The following is a 16,173-nucleotide window of genomic DNA, read 5'->3' as shown; positions in this document are numbered from 1 at the left end:
GATCATCGTATTGCTTACCTCACAGGGTTGTAAGAATTAAATAAGGAGGTTCATATGAACTGATTCAAATAGTGCCTGGCACTGGGGAAATATATCTCTGGACCCCAGTGAAAAGACCCAGCACACACTAGATGATCAAGAATGACCTCATTGTCTTCGCGATTTAGTTGTGGGCTTCCTGGTAGCCAGGCAAAAAGGCAAATGTTCTCCTTTCCTTAGGCACACACAGTGGAGGCTGAGTTATCCTGCGACCTACTTTGATTTTACTGAAGAACCAAGGGAGGGTGTCAGGGGCCTATGAATTTAACACTGAGGCTGCAGAAATCTGCTTCCCAATTCTCAACAGAGATCCCCCCCCAAATGTGATCTTCAAGGTCACCCAATGTTGAACTACATGAACCTGGCTCCTGAGACCTAAATATTTTACTGGGGGAAGGGAAATTAGAATTTGTGGAGAGGATGCTCTTGATGGTGGAAGGCAGATTGTCTGGAATTCGTGGGACTTTGGAGGACATAACCTTGAGTATCCAGATCTGGGGAACAAGGAGTAGGTGTGGGGTATAATGGGATCCCAGCATTGTTTGGGGGCAGGGGGACATTGGATTTTGAAATGCTAGGGAACTTATTCAGGGAGACCACTGAAACTTCATATTTCTGGATCTGGGGGCACTAGGATTGTGGTACCCACCACAATTTTATTTGGAGAGAAACAATAGATTGGGGCCTAGATCCTGAGTCCGGGAGTGCCAGAGTCAGGGTGTTCTGAAAGCCAAAGCTATGTTTTGGAGACAGCTGAAGCTGGGAGACTGGCATTTTGGCTCCAAGTGGTGCAGGGAGAAAGGAATCAGAGCCCCACTGCTGGTGTTTGAGGGTGCACTGAGTCCTTGGGGTTCCAGTATATGGGGCTTTGTATTGGAGGTCAGTGATTCCTCCACTCTCCTCTTTCTTCTCCCACTCACCCCCGCACACCTCCCCTCATTGTCTCTGTCTCCCTGAGCAGGGGCCCAGGAGCTCCAGGCCCTGCCCTGTCTGGCCTCAGGCCCCAGGAATGCTTCCAGCACAATCAGGGCCCACAGAATAACAGGTGCTCGCTCTCCCGCCCTTTCCGCAGCTCTGGGGTGGGAGGAGGTGTCCAGCCCCCAGGCAGCAGGGGCAGGGCCTTGGCCAGCATCTGGGTGCCAGCAGGGCAGGGGTGGGGCTGGGGGGGGGTAGTGAGGGCTTTAAAACACTCCTTGGTGAGGCTTCCAAGCTCCAAGCTCACCACCAGCCTGCCCGTGGTCACCATGTGGTTCCTGGTTCTGTGCTTTGCCCTGTCCCTGGCAGGGACTGGTGAGACAGTGGGGAAGATGTGGGGTGGGGGAGTGGGCCCGACTCTCATGCTTCCCTCAGCCCCCATAACTTCTTCCTATCCCACAGTCCACCCCAGACCCAGGTCCCAGGCTCTCTCCCAGGCCCCTAAAGTCCTACTTCAGCCCCTCCTCCTGGTCACAGTCCTCATTCTCGCAATCGGTCCCTGCTCCCTCCCAGGAACCCCCAGAACTTTCTCTTCTTCCCCACTCAGACTCCTGCCCCTCACCAAAGAGGCCAAGCCTGGGCCATCTCTGTCTCTCTCTTTGGGGGACTCCAACTCTTCCAAGGAGTGCTCCCAATCCCAGCAGACCCTGGGACCCTGATCACCCCCACCCACCCCCTTGTTCTCTATGGCTCTGTCTCCTGAGTCCCCAAATCCTTCTACACCCTGGTGATTTTTCCCATCTGGCTGTCAGCTCTCAACTAGGTCCTCTAGTCCCTGATATCTGGTTCCCTTTAAATCTTCCCAGGACCCCCAAATTCCCTCAGACACCTACTCGTCTCCCCAAACAGACTTTCTGGCCTGTGACTCCAGGTGGGCCCACCCATCCGGTATGAGGGTCCTACAAATGTCTCTTCCTTACCCAACTCTTTGACCCTGAACCCTGATCCAGCATCCCCCTTTTTTCCCTGAGGAAGAACACCCAGAACCCCCAACTATAGGTTCCTTTCCTTGTGTAATTTCCTTCCTCCCCATGCTCCAGCCCTCCCCAAGTGAATCCCTCCTGTATGGCTCTGGTTTTCTGGGCTTCTCTCCAGGATCCCAAATACCTTCACAGCCCCGCTGTCCTGCCCTACCTCCCTCAGTACTCCGGCATATGATTCTAAAACTCCACATCAAGTGGGTCCTCCCTGCATTCCCACAGCTGCTTGGCCCCAATATGCCTCCATCTTCATTCCTGTCCGGCACCACCCCCGAGAGAACCCCAGATCCCTCCAGTATCCTCAGACTATGAACCCCATCTCCATGAGAATCACCCAATCCCAGAAGAACTGTCATCCAGCTCTGCCTCCCCCTGAGCCCCCTCCCAGTCCTGACCCCAACTCCAGTTCCACGGCCTCACCCCTCTTACAAAGCCATTCCTGTTCAAGGACCCCAGACCCCCAGAGGACCTTCTCCCAGCCCCAGTCAAGGGACCTCAAGATACACACAGACTCCTCAGCCCAGATGCTATTCTTGGCCTCTCAGACCTACTTCCCCTGCATCTTTAAAGAACCCCAAAACCCAACCTAGACCCGAACCAATTCTTCAGCCTGGGATCCCTGTAACCCCCCCAAATCCTTCCTTCCCAGCTTTTGAGCCACTCTCTAGGGGCCCTACATTCTCTGTTCCTAGAATCTTTTTTCCCTCTCAGAACTTACAATTTTCTGTTCCCCAGGCCAAGACCCCAAATCACCCCCTTATCACCCAATCCCCACGTCACATGCTACTCACACGCTGCCTTCTTGTCTCCTGCCTGATCCCTGTGGTTGGCTCTGTTCTCAGCATAGTCTCCCCACCCAGGACCCACCACCAACCCATAATCCCAAGAATGGCTCCAGAATTCCAGAAACTTCCCACACCCCTTGCCCATCTCCCCAGACCCCCAGCCCTGCTCTTCTGCCCCCATGTCCCTCCAACCCAACATTACAGCTCCCTCTTCTAGCCCAGGACCCCTGGCCCCGCTGCCGCCTCCCACCTGCCCTGACCCAGCACCCCTTCCACAGGAGCCGCGCCCCCCATCCAGTCCCGGATCATAGGAGGCTGGGACTGTGAGCAGAATTCCCAACCCTGGCAGGCAGCTCTGTACCATTACAGCAAGTTCCAGTGTGGGGGTGTCCTGGTGAACCCACAGTGGGTGCTCACAGCTGCCCACTGCATAAACGAGTGAGTGGGGGCAGGGCGTGTGGGAAGGGGGTGTCTGTGCTCCCACAGGAATAAACAACTGGGCACCGACCCTGGGTTCACCTCAGGGGAGGCTGGGGGACTGAGGGAAACAGATGGTACTAGTCTGGGTCCCATGGAGAGTGGCAGGGACAACCCCAGGGAAGCCCTCCCATGGCAGCCTGTGTCTCTGTCTCTCCCTGTAACTGTGTCTCTGTGTCTCTCAGTAACTGGCTCTGTTGTGTGTCTATCTGAGTATGATTTATCCCTGTCTCTCTCTCTCTGTTTGGTCTCGGTGTCTCTGTGTGTCTCCCTGTGTCTGTCCACCTCTGGGTCCCTCTGCTGCCTCCCTGTCACTGTAGGTCTCACCCTCTATCTCTCTGCCCCATCTCTCTCTCTCTCTCTCTCTCTGGGTCTCTGCCTCACTCCCTCTCCCCCATTGCTGCTGAGCACCCCCAGGATGGGACTGAGGGGGACCCCCAGAGAAAAAGAAGGGATTATCCTGAGATGTATGTGTGAGGGGGCTTCTCATGTGCCCAGCCCCTCCGTCCAGGACAATGATGCACTGCAGGGGACACAGGGAAAGGCTGGTTTCAGCTGGAGCCTGGTGGGGGCCTTGGAGGAAGGAGGAGGAGAAAGAGGAGGAGGAGGAGGAAGGGGGAGAAAGTCTGGGGAGGGAGGTGGAGCAGACCTTGGGCTGGGGGCCAGGCCAGCGGCTGCTGGGGAGCCAGCCCCACAGCCCCTGCTGCAGCTGAGCTGGTCCCAGGCCCCCTCCCTGCTCCTCCCATCCTCCCTCCCTGTTCTCCCTCCCCGTTCTCTCTCAGGCTGGGCCCCACCCCCACCACCACTCCTCACTCTCTCCCTTTGCTTCCTGGCCCTGTCTCACTGAGTCTGCGGCGCCTTCTTCTCCCTGTCTGTTCCTTCCCTCCTGCTCCTTCCCTCCCAGGGACTCTTTCTTCTGTCTCTCTCTCCTTTGTGCTCTGTCTCTCACTGTCCTCCCTCTGCCTCTCATCCACTCTCCCTTTGTGCTCTCTGTTTTTCAGGCTCCCTGTCTTTGACCTTGTCACATCCTTCTGTCACTCAGTCTTTTCTTCATAGCTCTTTATCTTCCCAACTGTCTCTCCCTCCAAGGTTACTCCTTGTTTCTGTCTTTGGGACGCTCCCTGGCCCCATCTCCCTTTCCCCCTCCTCTCTCCTCATTCCCTGGGGCCCCCTCTCTCCCCAGCAATTACCAGCTCTGGCTGGGTCGCCACAACCTGTTCGAGCATGAAGACACAGCCCAGTTTGTCCAGGTCAGTCATAGCTTCCCACACCCTGAATTCAAGCTGAACCTCCTAAAGAACCATACCCAGCTCCCCGGAGAGGACTATAGCCATGACCTCATGCTGCTGCGCCTGGCAGAGCCCGCCCAGATTACAGATGCTGTGAGGGTCCTGGACCTGCCCACCCAGGAACCCCAGCTGGGGAGCACCTGCTATGCCTCTGGCTGGGGCAGCATTGAACCAGATAAGTGTACGTGGGGGGCCAGACCATGCAGCCTGGAGCCCAGACACTTGGGTGTAGGGAGGAGGGGGCTGGGGACCGGACTCAGGGTCTGAGTGAGGAGAGGCTGAGGAGTCACCGGGGGTCTGGTCACAGCCCTTTTAATCTCTGGTCTGTAGTCATATACCCAGACGATCTCCAGTGTGTGGACCTCAAACTCCTCTCCAATGATGTATGTGCCAAAGCCCACTCCCAGAAGGTGACAGAGTTCATGCTGTGTGCTGGACACTTGGAGGGCGGCAAGGACACCTGTGCGGTGAGCCAGCCGGCCCCCCACCCCCAGGCCTCCAGGTGCTGGGGGAGGGGACTCAGGTTCTGGACTGCTGTTGAGAGCTAACCAGGCATCCGTCTCCACTGCTGCCCAACTCCAGCTTCTCCCAACCGAGCCTCAGCGCCCTCCCCCCCCCCGCCCCCTTTCCTTCCCACACCCTCATCCCGGTGTCCCACGGATCTCCCTCCTCCACATCAAAGTTCACCTCTGTTGGAATCCCGACGCCCTCGGGCAGTGGACTCTGGAGAGAACTGCGTCTCTTCCGGGAGCACTGTGCGCGCTCTGTGAGCCCAGGTGTTAGAGCTGGTGCTCCACAGGCGGAACCGGGGACCTTGCTGACCTTCCTTTTGCTCTCCCCTTTGTGCCGCAGGGTGACTCGGGGGGCCCACTGATCTGCGATGGTGTGCTTCACGGAATCACGTCCTGGGGCCACATCCCATGTGGCAGCCCCAGTGTGCCCGCGGTCTACACCAAAGTGATCTCGCACCTGGAGTGGATCAAGGAGACCATGACAGCCAATTCCTGAATGCCCCCACCATGTTCTCTACCCCAGTAAAATCGAATACGCATCCAATTCGCATCACATTTCGTGTCCTCTGGCCCTCCAGACGCCGGGAACCTGGAAGCTGGGGATCCACCCAGCCCAGTCTAGAATCCTCTACCGCCCTCCCAGGCTCGCGGCAGGAGGCGTGCGCGAATGAGCTAGGGAAAAGGAAGGAGCAGAAACAGGTGTAGACAAACTGGCAGAGAGAAGCTCAGACCCCCACGGGCAAGCAAGGCAGGCACTCGATACCGGTTCACGCATTTGGACCCGACCCTGCTCTAGGGGAAGAGGACGCAAGGGAGGGTCGGACTTAAAGGTTGTGAGGCGCCCACGTTTTATTGTGTCGGAAACGTCAGTAAGGGGGGGCGGGTAGGAAATGTTATCACAAGCCACGCCTTTCGGGGGAGAGGCTGGTTCCCCAGCACCGCGTAGCTACATCGAATACTGGGCAGTTCAGTGCCCCGCCGGGGGCGTGACTGGATACCCAGGGGCGGGACTCGCCCTCGGAAGGGGAGGAGTCCCCAAGTTGGAGTGCAACTTCGGGGCGTGGCCTTAGGGGGCGAGCTGACGGGGCGGTGTCGCGCTGTAGGGGTGGGGGCAGGAAGAGGAGCCAGCGGGCGGGAACAGAGCTGCAAAGGGTAAACCCTAGCTCGAGGGGTGGGGCATGTTCCTTGGGAGTGGGGCCTCGAAGGGAGGTCTAAGCTCGGGCACGTGGCCACGATGAAGGGGACGGGCCCGGTATCTGACTGCGGTCACTGGTCAGCATCCTGAGAAGCTCGGGTGCTACTGCTTCGAGAGGCTTGAGGGGGTGAGTGCATTGGGCAGGTCCCGGTCGGCGGCGGACTGTCCTTGGGACATGCGTCTCGTGGTGTTCTGCTGCCAGGCCCACCGACGATCCTCACCCGCCGCTCCTTAATGGACGTCCTTTTGCTCCACATGCCCACGTGGTTTAAGTAGCTCAGAGCTCCTGCGGGCGGGAGGGCCAGGGGCCGCTGAACTCCGAGCCCCGCCCTAGGCCCCGCCCCATCCCTCGAGGGCGCCTCCCCTCGGCTCCGCCCCTACCCGGCCCCAGGCCCGCCTCCAGTTGTCCCCGGGCTCCGCCCCCTGCCCCGCCGAGGCCCCGCCCCTTCCTCCCGAGGCCCCGCCCTCACCGGCCCACAGCATCAAGGCGCCGGCAGCCCAGCACAGGTAGGTGGTCACCAGGTAGGATACCTGTGGCCTCGGGCGCAACGTCTCGCAGTTGACTACAAAGAGTGTCAGACTGAGAACAATCAGGAGCCCTGCACTGGGGTGGGGCCAGAGATGGACACAAGGCTGGACAGGGACCCCAGGACCCCCCAGAAGAGAGAAGAGAGACACACGGCCTCTCCGCGACAAGCCATTGTGTGTGCGCGCGCACATACACACACACACTCCCGTGACGGACAGAAAGACACCCTGATGGAAGTGTAAAGGAGGAGAGGGGAGGGGAAACAGGGAGGAGAGAGAGATACCCGCTACGGCCACCCCGTAGAATTGAGATGCACACAGAAAGAGTGGGGCAGAGACCCCAACTGCCGTTCAAAGACCGACCCAGCAGATAGCACCTCTTACCCCAAGCCGACACTTACCAATGCTGAAGCTGAGAGAACTGAAGACAAGGTCAATCTTAGTTAGGCGTCGGAAGACTGGCCGGAAGGAGAGGCCCATGGTGGGGAGGAGGATGAGACACAGGGTCAGGGCCAGCATCATGAAGCCCATGCTCATATGGATGAGAACTAGGGGGAGAAGAGGAAGTGCTCCAGAGTCATCCCCAGACACTCTCCAAGGTCATCCTCCGATCTCATCCCACTGACATCCCCATGAGCAGCCCAATGGACACCCCCAAAGTTTGGCAACAGACATCCTCAACTTCACCCCCACGCCCATCACCTAAGTTCCTTCCTAGAAACCCCAAAATGACTCTCACTCTCACAAAGTCCCCCCAGGCACCTGTAAAGTCAAAATCATCCCCAACTATACCCTCAAATTTGTCCCAAATCACCCCCCACCTACCCCAAAGTCAACCCCAGAACGCTCATAATCAACTCCACCCATACAGATGACCCCTGAGTCACCCCCACTCACATCCTCAAAGTCACCCCACAGAATCATCTCAACCATTTCTAGAGTCATCCCCACAGACACCTCCAAAGTCATCCCACTCGTACTCCCAAAAGGCATCCCACAGCAACTCACATTAATACCCTCCGTATCACACTCAGACACTCCCAATAGCACCCTCAAAATTATCCAAGACACTTTAGTCACCCATAGTCTCCAAAATCACCCTACTTCTGCTAAAGTCTCTCCCATTCACATCCCAAGGTCTCCTAGTTATCCCATTTACACTCCCGGAACCTCCTGAATATCACCTCCATTCACATCCCAGAGCCCCCCACAGACATTCTCCAAATCACCCACCTTGACCCCCAGAGCATACACAGATATGTACACACAAGAAAAACTTCCAAATACCCTAAAACCACATAATCCCACTCAGTCTGAGTTGCTATTTATCCAATATACATTTCAAAACAAGAATTTTGGCCCCTTCTGAGAACTACATCTCCTTTTAGCCCTTCCCTACTTTGCCCACTTTTGAACAGTGCAAGACGGTTTCAGCCAAATAAGCTAAGACTCCATCTACTTTGTTTCTGGCAAACTGTGTATCTCTAACACGTAACCAGAAACCTAACCAGAAAGTAAAAGCTTGGTCATATATACAGAATAGCAAGAGTCCTCTGGGGATCAATCACAAAATCCTGGTTGAGGACTTATGACATGCTTTGCCTTCTGGGGCCATAAAAATAGTCATGACTCTGGCTGAACCAATCACAGTGTCCCATACCACAGGCCATGGTGATTGGCCCAAAGATGGGCACATGACCAAAGCCAACTAATCAAGCTCTGCTCTGGGATTTCTCTCTCTTTTTTCTTTTCTTTTCTTTTTTTTAGATTTTATTTATTTATTTGAGAGAGAGATAAAGAGCACAAGCAGGGGGAGTGGCAGGCAGAGGGAGAAGCAGGCTCCCTGCCAAGCAAGCACCCTGGGATCATGACCTGAGCCAAAGGCAGATGCTTAACCAACTGAGCCACCCAGGCGCCCCTGGGACTTTTTCTAACTGAAGCTGTCAAGAGCGCTCTTTCCTCTAGTCAAGAGGATTATGAGCCTGGAGCTGTCTGAGCCTTGGACCCAGTCTCATGAGGGCAGGAGATCTGATAGAGTAAAACTAAGAAAGAAAAGCAGACAAGAGGACAGGAGAAAGAGAGTTGAGATGACATTCAAGTCCCTGGCTCTTGTCATCCCAGAGACTAGAGTACCTGTGGTTTGGTCAGAAGTAGACATTTGTGGTGTAAGCCTCAAAGTCCATTCCCTACTCTCAGCCCCAGTTATAAGCCAATCAATGCATTGCATTGCTCTGCTGCTATATTTGTTTTGGGGTGCTCATGTGACCCAGCCACACAAGACTTTCGTAGGAACTTTCTGTGTTCTTTTTCCTGCCAGACTTGAGGCCACGTTGTTAGTATTTCTGCCAGTTGTCTGTCTGTCTGCTCTCAGATCCATTCCCCACCCTTCCCTGTTCTGTATTGCAAGGACTACATTTCTGAGCCTCCTTTGCTCATTGGCTTATCAGTATGTTTGGCTTATGGGCAGCACCAGCAGAAGACTAGCTCTGGAAGGAGAGGACAAGCCAGTGTATTTATTTCCCTCTCCCCAATCCCCACCTCAGCTGGTGTCTTTATTAGCAGTAGCTGCATTTTTTTTTTTTCCTGTGATTCTAGTCACCTCTAAGCAAATCCCACCATGAGTCTATGCCTTCCAGATGGCTCCAGCTTCCAGGCTCTGGTAAGACCACCACCTCCCTTTCTTCTGTCCCTATATTTACCCCCTCTGAAGCATCTAGAATGATTTATTTTCCTAACTAGATCCTGACTTATCACAATGTGGAGACTTGAGAATGAGGCCAATTTAAGTACCCAAGAAAGAGACAGATAATAATGTCTGATGCTCTCACTTGGACTCTTGAATTCAGCCATGCCTGAAAGCATTCCTACTCCCACTCTTTTTCATTTGGGTGAGACCATAAACTCCTTCACTCAAGCTATTTCAAGTCAGAGTTTCTGTTACTTATGATCCCAAAGATTCCTGACTAATTCAAATCCTTTCTGTAAGTTGGCAAGGAGCACAAGATTCGATGCTGCCTACATACCATACCCTAAAATCACAGTCAAACCCTAACACACACACACACACACACACACACACACACACAACCAGAATTGCATTTTCACCAAAAATCTAGAGGGAGAAGAACTCTCCAAAGCTGAGAAGCAATTGGTAAAATCTCGAGGCAAAAGTGGGGAAATTAGAACATAAAAATTCTAAGTTTCTACACCTTAAAAAAAGCCCTCATAACCTATATGTTATGTCTTTATGCCAACCATAAGGCATTGTACATTCTTAGCATTCAATAAATGATGATTTACTTTTAAAAAGAGAGCTGTAATACGGCCTGTGTGTTTTTTAAGTGATAAACATATACATTATATAGAGAGACATACTTATATGTGTGGGTGTGTATGTATGTGTTTGTAGATAAACATAGCTATATTCTCATATGTGCAGAAAATAAGACTAGAAGAACACACGAGAGCTTAAAAATGGCTTAGTAGCATCAGTTGCCCCCAGGAAGGGGAATGGGTGGGATGGGAGACAGAAATGCGAGGGAGACTCTTGCACTTGTTAAAATGTTGAACTGTGTAAATATATTGCTTGTTCAAATAAAAGTAACCTAAATTTTAAAATAAAAAAAACTGGGGCGCCTGGGTGGCTCAGTCGGTTAAGCGACTGCCTTCGGCTCAGGTCATGATCCCGGGGTCCTGGGATCGAGTCCCGCATCAGGCTCCCTGCTCAGCAGGGAGTCTGCTTCTCCCTCTGACCCTCTCCCCTCTCGTGCTGTTTCTCTCTCTCTCTCTCAAATAAATAAATAAATAAAATCTTTAAAAAATATAAAAATAAGAATAAAATAAAATAAAAACAAACTTTAGGGGCACCTGGGTGGCTCAGTCATTAAGCATCTGCCTTCGGCTCAGGTCATGATCCCAGGGTCCTGGGATCGAGCCCCACATCGGGCTCCCTGCTCGGCAGGAAGCCTGCTTCTCCCTCTCCCATTCCCCCTGCTTGTGTTCCCTCTCTCACTGTGTCTCTCTCTCAAATAAATAAAATCTTTTAAAAAAACAAAACAAAACAAAAAAACTTTAAAATCACCCAAAGTGGTGATTAACATAACAATAAAAAATTTAAAATAAAATCACCCAAAGGTAATGTGTTAGAGCAAAAGGGGAATGAAATGAACATTCACCACTCTTTTTTGTCTTCCCAGCACCTCTGAACACCAGTCCACATTTGGAGAATGTTCCCCAACATATGCATCCACACTTTCCAGGAAGGAAACCAGCCTCCCATAGAGGTAAGACCTCAGCACATGACAAGGCTCCGCCAATAAAGAGCCACACTAGGGGACGCCTGGGTGGCTCAGTCGTTAAGCGTCTGCCTTCGGCTCAGGTCATGATTCCAGGTCCTGGGATCGAGCCCCGCATCAGGCTCCCTGCTCGGCGGGAAGCCTGCTTCTCCCTCTCCCACTCCCCCTGCTTGCTGTGTCTCTCTCTGTCAAATAAATAAATAAAATCTTTAAAAAAAAAAAAAAGAGCCACACTAGACTTGGAATCAGCAGCTAAGAGTGGGCATGGACTCTATTCTGGTAGGTGTGGCCACAGCCACCTCCAGGGTCCCAGGGCAGCAGAGAAAGAGGTTCCCCAGTGGAGTCCAGGCCTGGAGAGACTGGGGTGCACAGAGCAAGTTGCAATGTGCGTGCCCAACCAGCCAGTCCTCCGGGGGCTCTTTGGGCACGGTCCTGATCACTTGGCGCCTGGAGCCCAATTCTCTGGCCCTGCAGGGATTCTGCAAACTCCCCCAACATCCTGTATAAATCTATTTTCTGCTTAAACTAGCTTTAATTGTTTTCTGTTGCTTGTCATGAGAATCCTGACTTCTCTAGGGAGTGTATATCAAAGTCTTTGAAAGTCTCCTCAGCTCTTCTGAAGGACTGCTATTCCACGCTTGGGAATCTACCCCCAGGGTAATTATGCTCCAGTAAAGTACCATCAATATGGAAGGAAGTAGGGAACCATTGTTTTTGTCCGCCCAGCATCCATTCCCATTCTTCTGGCAACAACAGCTTGACTTTGTTCAGAGGAACTCTCTGCCCACCTTTGGTCCTTGTGCTTCTGACAGAAATGACCCCTCCATTGACTTGTAAGAAAAGCGTGTGATCCAGACCCAGCTAATCACAGCAAGACATCTCCCTGACCACAGCAACTGGGTGCAGAGAGGAGAAAGAAATCCCAGGGAAGTAAATCTGATCCTATCAGAGCTAATACTGAGATTTTTGTTTGAGGGCTACAGAAGAAAACTTACTCTCTTTTCCGCCATGGTTGTTCACAGAAAGGACAGAACCTGGGTGCTGATGATGGGCCCCATTACCACTGCCTAGGCATAGCTTGCCTACGAGGAAGCCTTCACAGACAGGTGGCAAGAGACAGATTCCCTAATGACACCCTTTAAGCGCCTGGATCCAGCAGTACCTGAACCTGGAATAGATCTATGCCTCTGTACTTTTCCATAACTTGAAACCATGTTTGTCTTACTTACAACAACTTGAGTTTGGGAGGTATACACGAAAGAGATATCCGAAATAAATCAATAAGATTAATATCACAGAATGTTCTGGAAGTTTCATAAACTTATTTGAGATCTGAAACGAAGGTAGGTGCATTGGCTGAAAAAAAAAATCCCTTATAATAATAATAGCTAAAGCTGGTGTAGTGCTTAATATGAGCCAGGCACTGTTTTAATTCCTCTGCTTGTTTTAACTTGCTAATTCTTCAAACAATGCATGAATAGAGACCACTACCACTACCGTTTTAGAAATGAGGAAACTGAGCCAGAGAGAGGCCAAAGAAGGTGCCCAAGATCACCCAGCCAGCAAGTGATTGAGCCAGGATCCAAACCCAGGCACTCGGACTCCAGGTTCTGGGTTGTCTCCTGTTGCACTGTTCAAAATCACTGGAAACACACAGAGACCTACAAGGAAGCAAAATGTTTCTGAAGGAGCTGGAAATCATCTTTTTTTTAATCATCTTTTTTAAAAAAAACAACAACACTGTTTTAAAAAATGAGGGAGAGGGGTGCCTGGGTGGTACAGTCATTTGAACATCTGATTCTAGGTTTCAGCTCAGGTCAGGAACTCCAGGTCCTGAGATCAAGCCCCACCTCAGGCTCAGCACAGAGTCTGCTTGGGACTCTCTCTGCCTCTCCCTCTGCCCCTCCCCCCTGCTCTCTCTCTCTCTCTCTCAAATAAATAAATAAATCTTTTTTTTTTTTAAGTGAGGGAGAGAATGAGGGCATCTTTAGCCATCTAATGATGAGGCAGATTGGTTTTCGGTCAATTTTAGGGCTCTTCCCATGCACCAGGACAGTCCTGTTTCCCTGTTTCCTCAAAAGCTATATGTAACTCCAGGAGACTCCTTCACAAGGCCTTCAGAGAATCTCCAGAGACCCTCCTGAGAATTCCAAACATTCCCCCCAAGAACATCCAAAGAGATTCCCCCAGAGATTCCTGCCCCTGATAACCTCCTGAGACACCCCCTCCTTCGAGGATCCCATAGCCTGTCCAGGCTCCTACTGACCGGTGACTTGGCCCAGGCTGGCACACTTGTGCTTTCTGCAGTCTGTCCAGATGCCCAGGTAGCCAGTATAAGAGCCCTGCAGGTAGGCCAGACGTCCATCTGCCACGCTGAGCACCATCAGGGTTGCAAGGACGTTGAAGACGAGAGACCAGCCCCGCAGGATGAACTTGCGGTCCCCATCCCGGGAAGAGACCACGTCGGCTGGGAAAGAAGAGAGTTCTGGGGGCCAGGATCCACCTGCAACCCACTGCTGCATGCTAGTCTCCATTTCTGACCATGGCCACATCTCCATCCCCACCCAGACCTTGCCTTTTACCCCATTTTCAACCCCCCTCCTCCAGCCATCTCCCCACCCCCACCCAAACCCCAATACCCACCTCTGCCCCGTCTCTGATTCCAAATGCATCCTCATTCTCATCTCTAACCCTAATGCCCACCTCAGCCCCCATCCACAACCCCATTCGAAGCCCAAACCTACTTGTTTTATCTCCAACCCCATCCTCCAGTTCCTGTTCCCCAAACCCCAGCTCCATCACTGCTCTCAACCTCATCCCCTTATCTAGACCCCGTCACAAATCCCAATCCAGGACACGAACAGCTACTACAGAGGTTCCAAAGTGTGTTCACGAGGCTGAGACCCATGGTGTCGCCTACACCCCACATTCACCACACCCCTGTGATCCTGCCACCTTCCCAACATGCAGGGACTCCTATCCCCACTCCCTTGCGCACTCACCTCCAGCCACACTAGACTTCACAGGGTCCCACTCACACTGAGAGCTTTCCTACCTCAGCACCTCCACACACAGTTCAGGCTGCTCCTTCTGCCTGGAACACTCTTCTTCCACCCGTGCCCAGAATGCCCTAACCACCCTCCCATGCCCCTCCTTCCACATCTCCTTTCCTGAGCCACCAGCCCAGCCAGCCCAGCCTCAATTCTTGGGTGAGGTCACCCACCAAATGCTCCCACAGTGCGACGTGCAGCTTGTCTTCACTGGTATCCCACAGACTTGTGATTCCCCTTGTTTCACTACTTTTTTCCCTATCAGTCTTCCCCAGTGGACCTCCTTGAGGATAGGGAACAAATCTCTTCCGGTTCCCACTGCGCCCTCATCAGCTGGTATAGAGCTTTTGTTATTTGTTCGATGAAAAGGGTCATGACTGAATGCAAGAATAAATGAACTGGTGGGGGCATCCATGGTATCTAGTTAGAGTAATACCTTCCTGTCCTTCTGTGGCACCTCTCAATGTGGATTTCAGAAGAAGTTGGATATACAGGTCTTGGACTTGGGAAGGAGCTCGGCGGGGGGGGGGGGGGGGACAAAGTTACGTGGAGCATCAAAATCAACATCTGCGAAGTGTAAAAAACTCCAACAGGTTTTGATTACAATGGGTTCTATGTGTTTTACATGTTATTAACCCACTTCATCCTTAAGAAAACCCTCTAAAGTATCATTATCTCCTTGGACAAATGAGGAAGCTAAGGCGCAGAGGAGTTGGATATTCATGTGATTAAAGACATGAAAGTTTGTGGATTTTTCTTTTTACTTTCTTTCTTTCTTTCTTTCTTTCTTTTCCCCCAAAAGGTTACCACAAAAGCCAAAAGGAGGGATGGGGGAAAGGCAAGTTTGAAATATCTCCACTCCTGACTGACAAGGCTGCACACACTCGGAGTGCCTGCATTCCCACTAACCTCTTTTTTTTTTTTTAAGATTTTATTTATTTATTTGAGAGAGAATGAGAGACAGAGAGCACGAGAGGGAAGAGGGCAGAGGGAGAAGCAGACCCCCCGCCGAGCAGGGAGCCTGATGCGGGACTTGATCCCGGGACTCCAGGATCATGACCTGAGCCGAAGGCAGTCGCCTAACCAACTGAGCCACCCAGGCGCCCCAGCCCACTAACCTCTTTTGAGCCCTTCTCAAGCTGTGGCTCTTCTGCCTCCCCTCCCAAGCCCGGACTGCAGGTCTCTGAGGGCAGTGAATGGGTCCAACCTTCTCTCGGTCCCCAAGGCCTCAGGAGAAAGTAAAGAAAGACAGAGACAGAGGAGAAAGAGAGCAAGGAGAGACACCGAACTTGAAAAGGGAATACAAGGAGGAAATTAATTCAGGGAAGGCCCTGGAAGTGGGGTGGGATAGGGGCAGGTAGGAGGAGGGACTTACAAATTCAGATCTCAAGCCCTCCAGAAACTGTAAGAACTGACCTCAGAGTTGCTGGTGTCCTAGAGCTGCCTCAGTCCTGCCCAGCCCTGACCCTACTCTGGCCCCTCTCTGATTCTGCTCTGTCTGGTCACTCCCTCCCCACTGCCCCCCACCCCTGCCCAGTCCTGACATCTCTCAGACCCATCCATGACCTCTTCTTGACCCAGTCCTGACCCTGCCCATATCCCACATGGAACCCACCCTGACCCAACCTCAGCCCAGCCCCCATGTCACTCACACAGGGTAGAGTATGAATCCATGGCCAACTTCCTAACCTCCCGGAATCTCTCCAACTGTCATGGAACCTCCCCCCTGCCCCCAGCTACAGGCCAGACTGAAGCCCTGAGGCCTGCCCCTGGACAGCAGGAGAGACCAGAGAACACAGAGGAAGGGTCAGAGAGATCCAAACCACAAAGGACAGAGCCTGAACCCGGGAAAGAGACCAAGAGACCCCTAGGTGGCCATGAAGGTGCTTGGAAGGAGGGGCTAAAGCAGTTGGCAGGCTGTTTAGTTCATCTGGGAACTGGCCTTGCCCTGCATTTCCACATGTCCCAGAGGCCCCAACCTCACCACAAGAGCACCCAGCCAGATGTCCTTCCAGCAGCTCCCGGTAATACCCAAAAGGAGACCCCAA

At 52.6% G+C, this 16,173-nt stretch overlaps 1 protein-coding gene across 1 annotated transcript; it reads left to right on the top strand.

The window, feature by feature from the left end:
• Positions 1–1,283: 1,283 nt before the first annotated feature.
• KLK1 (kallikrein 1) lies at positions 1,284–6,001 on the top strand. The gene is made up of 5 exons (XM_045892065.2): positions 1,284–1,329; positions 3,058–3,217; positions 4,440–4,726; positions 4,876–5,012; positions 5,398–6,001. The coding sequence occupies exons 1-5, from the start codon at positions 1,284–1,286 to the stop codon at positions 5,551–5,553; spliced, it is 786 nt and encodes a 261-aa protein (XP_045748021.2). The 3' UTR covers positions 5,554–6,001.
• The last annotated feature ends 10,172 nt before the right edge of the window (positions 6,002–16,173 follow it).

Source organism: Mirounga angustirostris, unplaced genomic scaffold (genome assembly GCF_029215605.1).
Source record: "Mirounga angustirostris isolate CCGP_5_RB_7025 unplaced genomic scaffold, mMirAng1.0.hap1 SCAF_16, whole genome shotgun sequence".
NCBI lineage: Eukaryota > Metazoa > Chordata > Mammalia > Carnivora > Phocidae > Mirounga > Mirounga angustirostris.
Note: the sequence above shows the minus strand (reverse complement) of the source record. Positions and strands in the feature narration are given on the sequence as shown.

Coding starts and splice junctions, on each gene's coding strand:
- KLK1 (XM_045892065.2), top strand. CDS start 1,284: ATGTGGTTCCTGGTTCTGTGCTTTGCCCTGTCCCTGGCAGGGACTG. Junction 1,330..3,057: donor CCTGTCCCTGGCAGGGACTG/GTGAGACAGTGG, acceptor CCCCTTCCACAG/GAGCCGCGCCCCCCATCCAG. Junction 3,218..4,439: donor GCTGCCCACTGCATAAACGA/GTGAGTGGGGGC, acceptor CTCTCTCCCCAG/CAATTACCAGCTCTGGCTGG.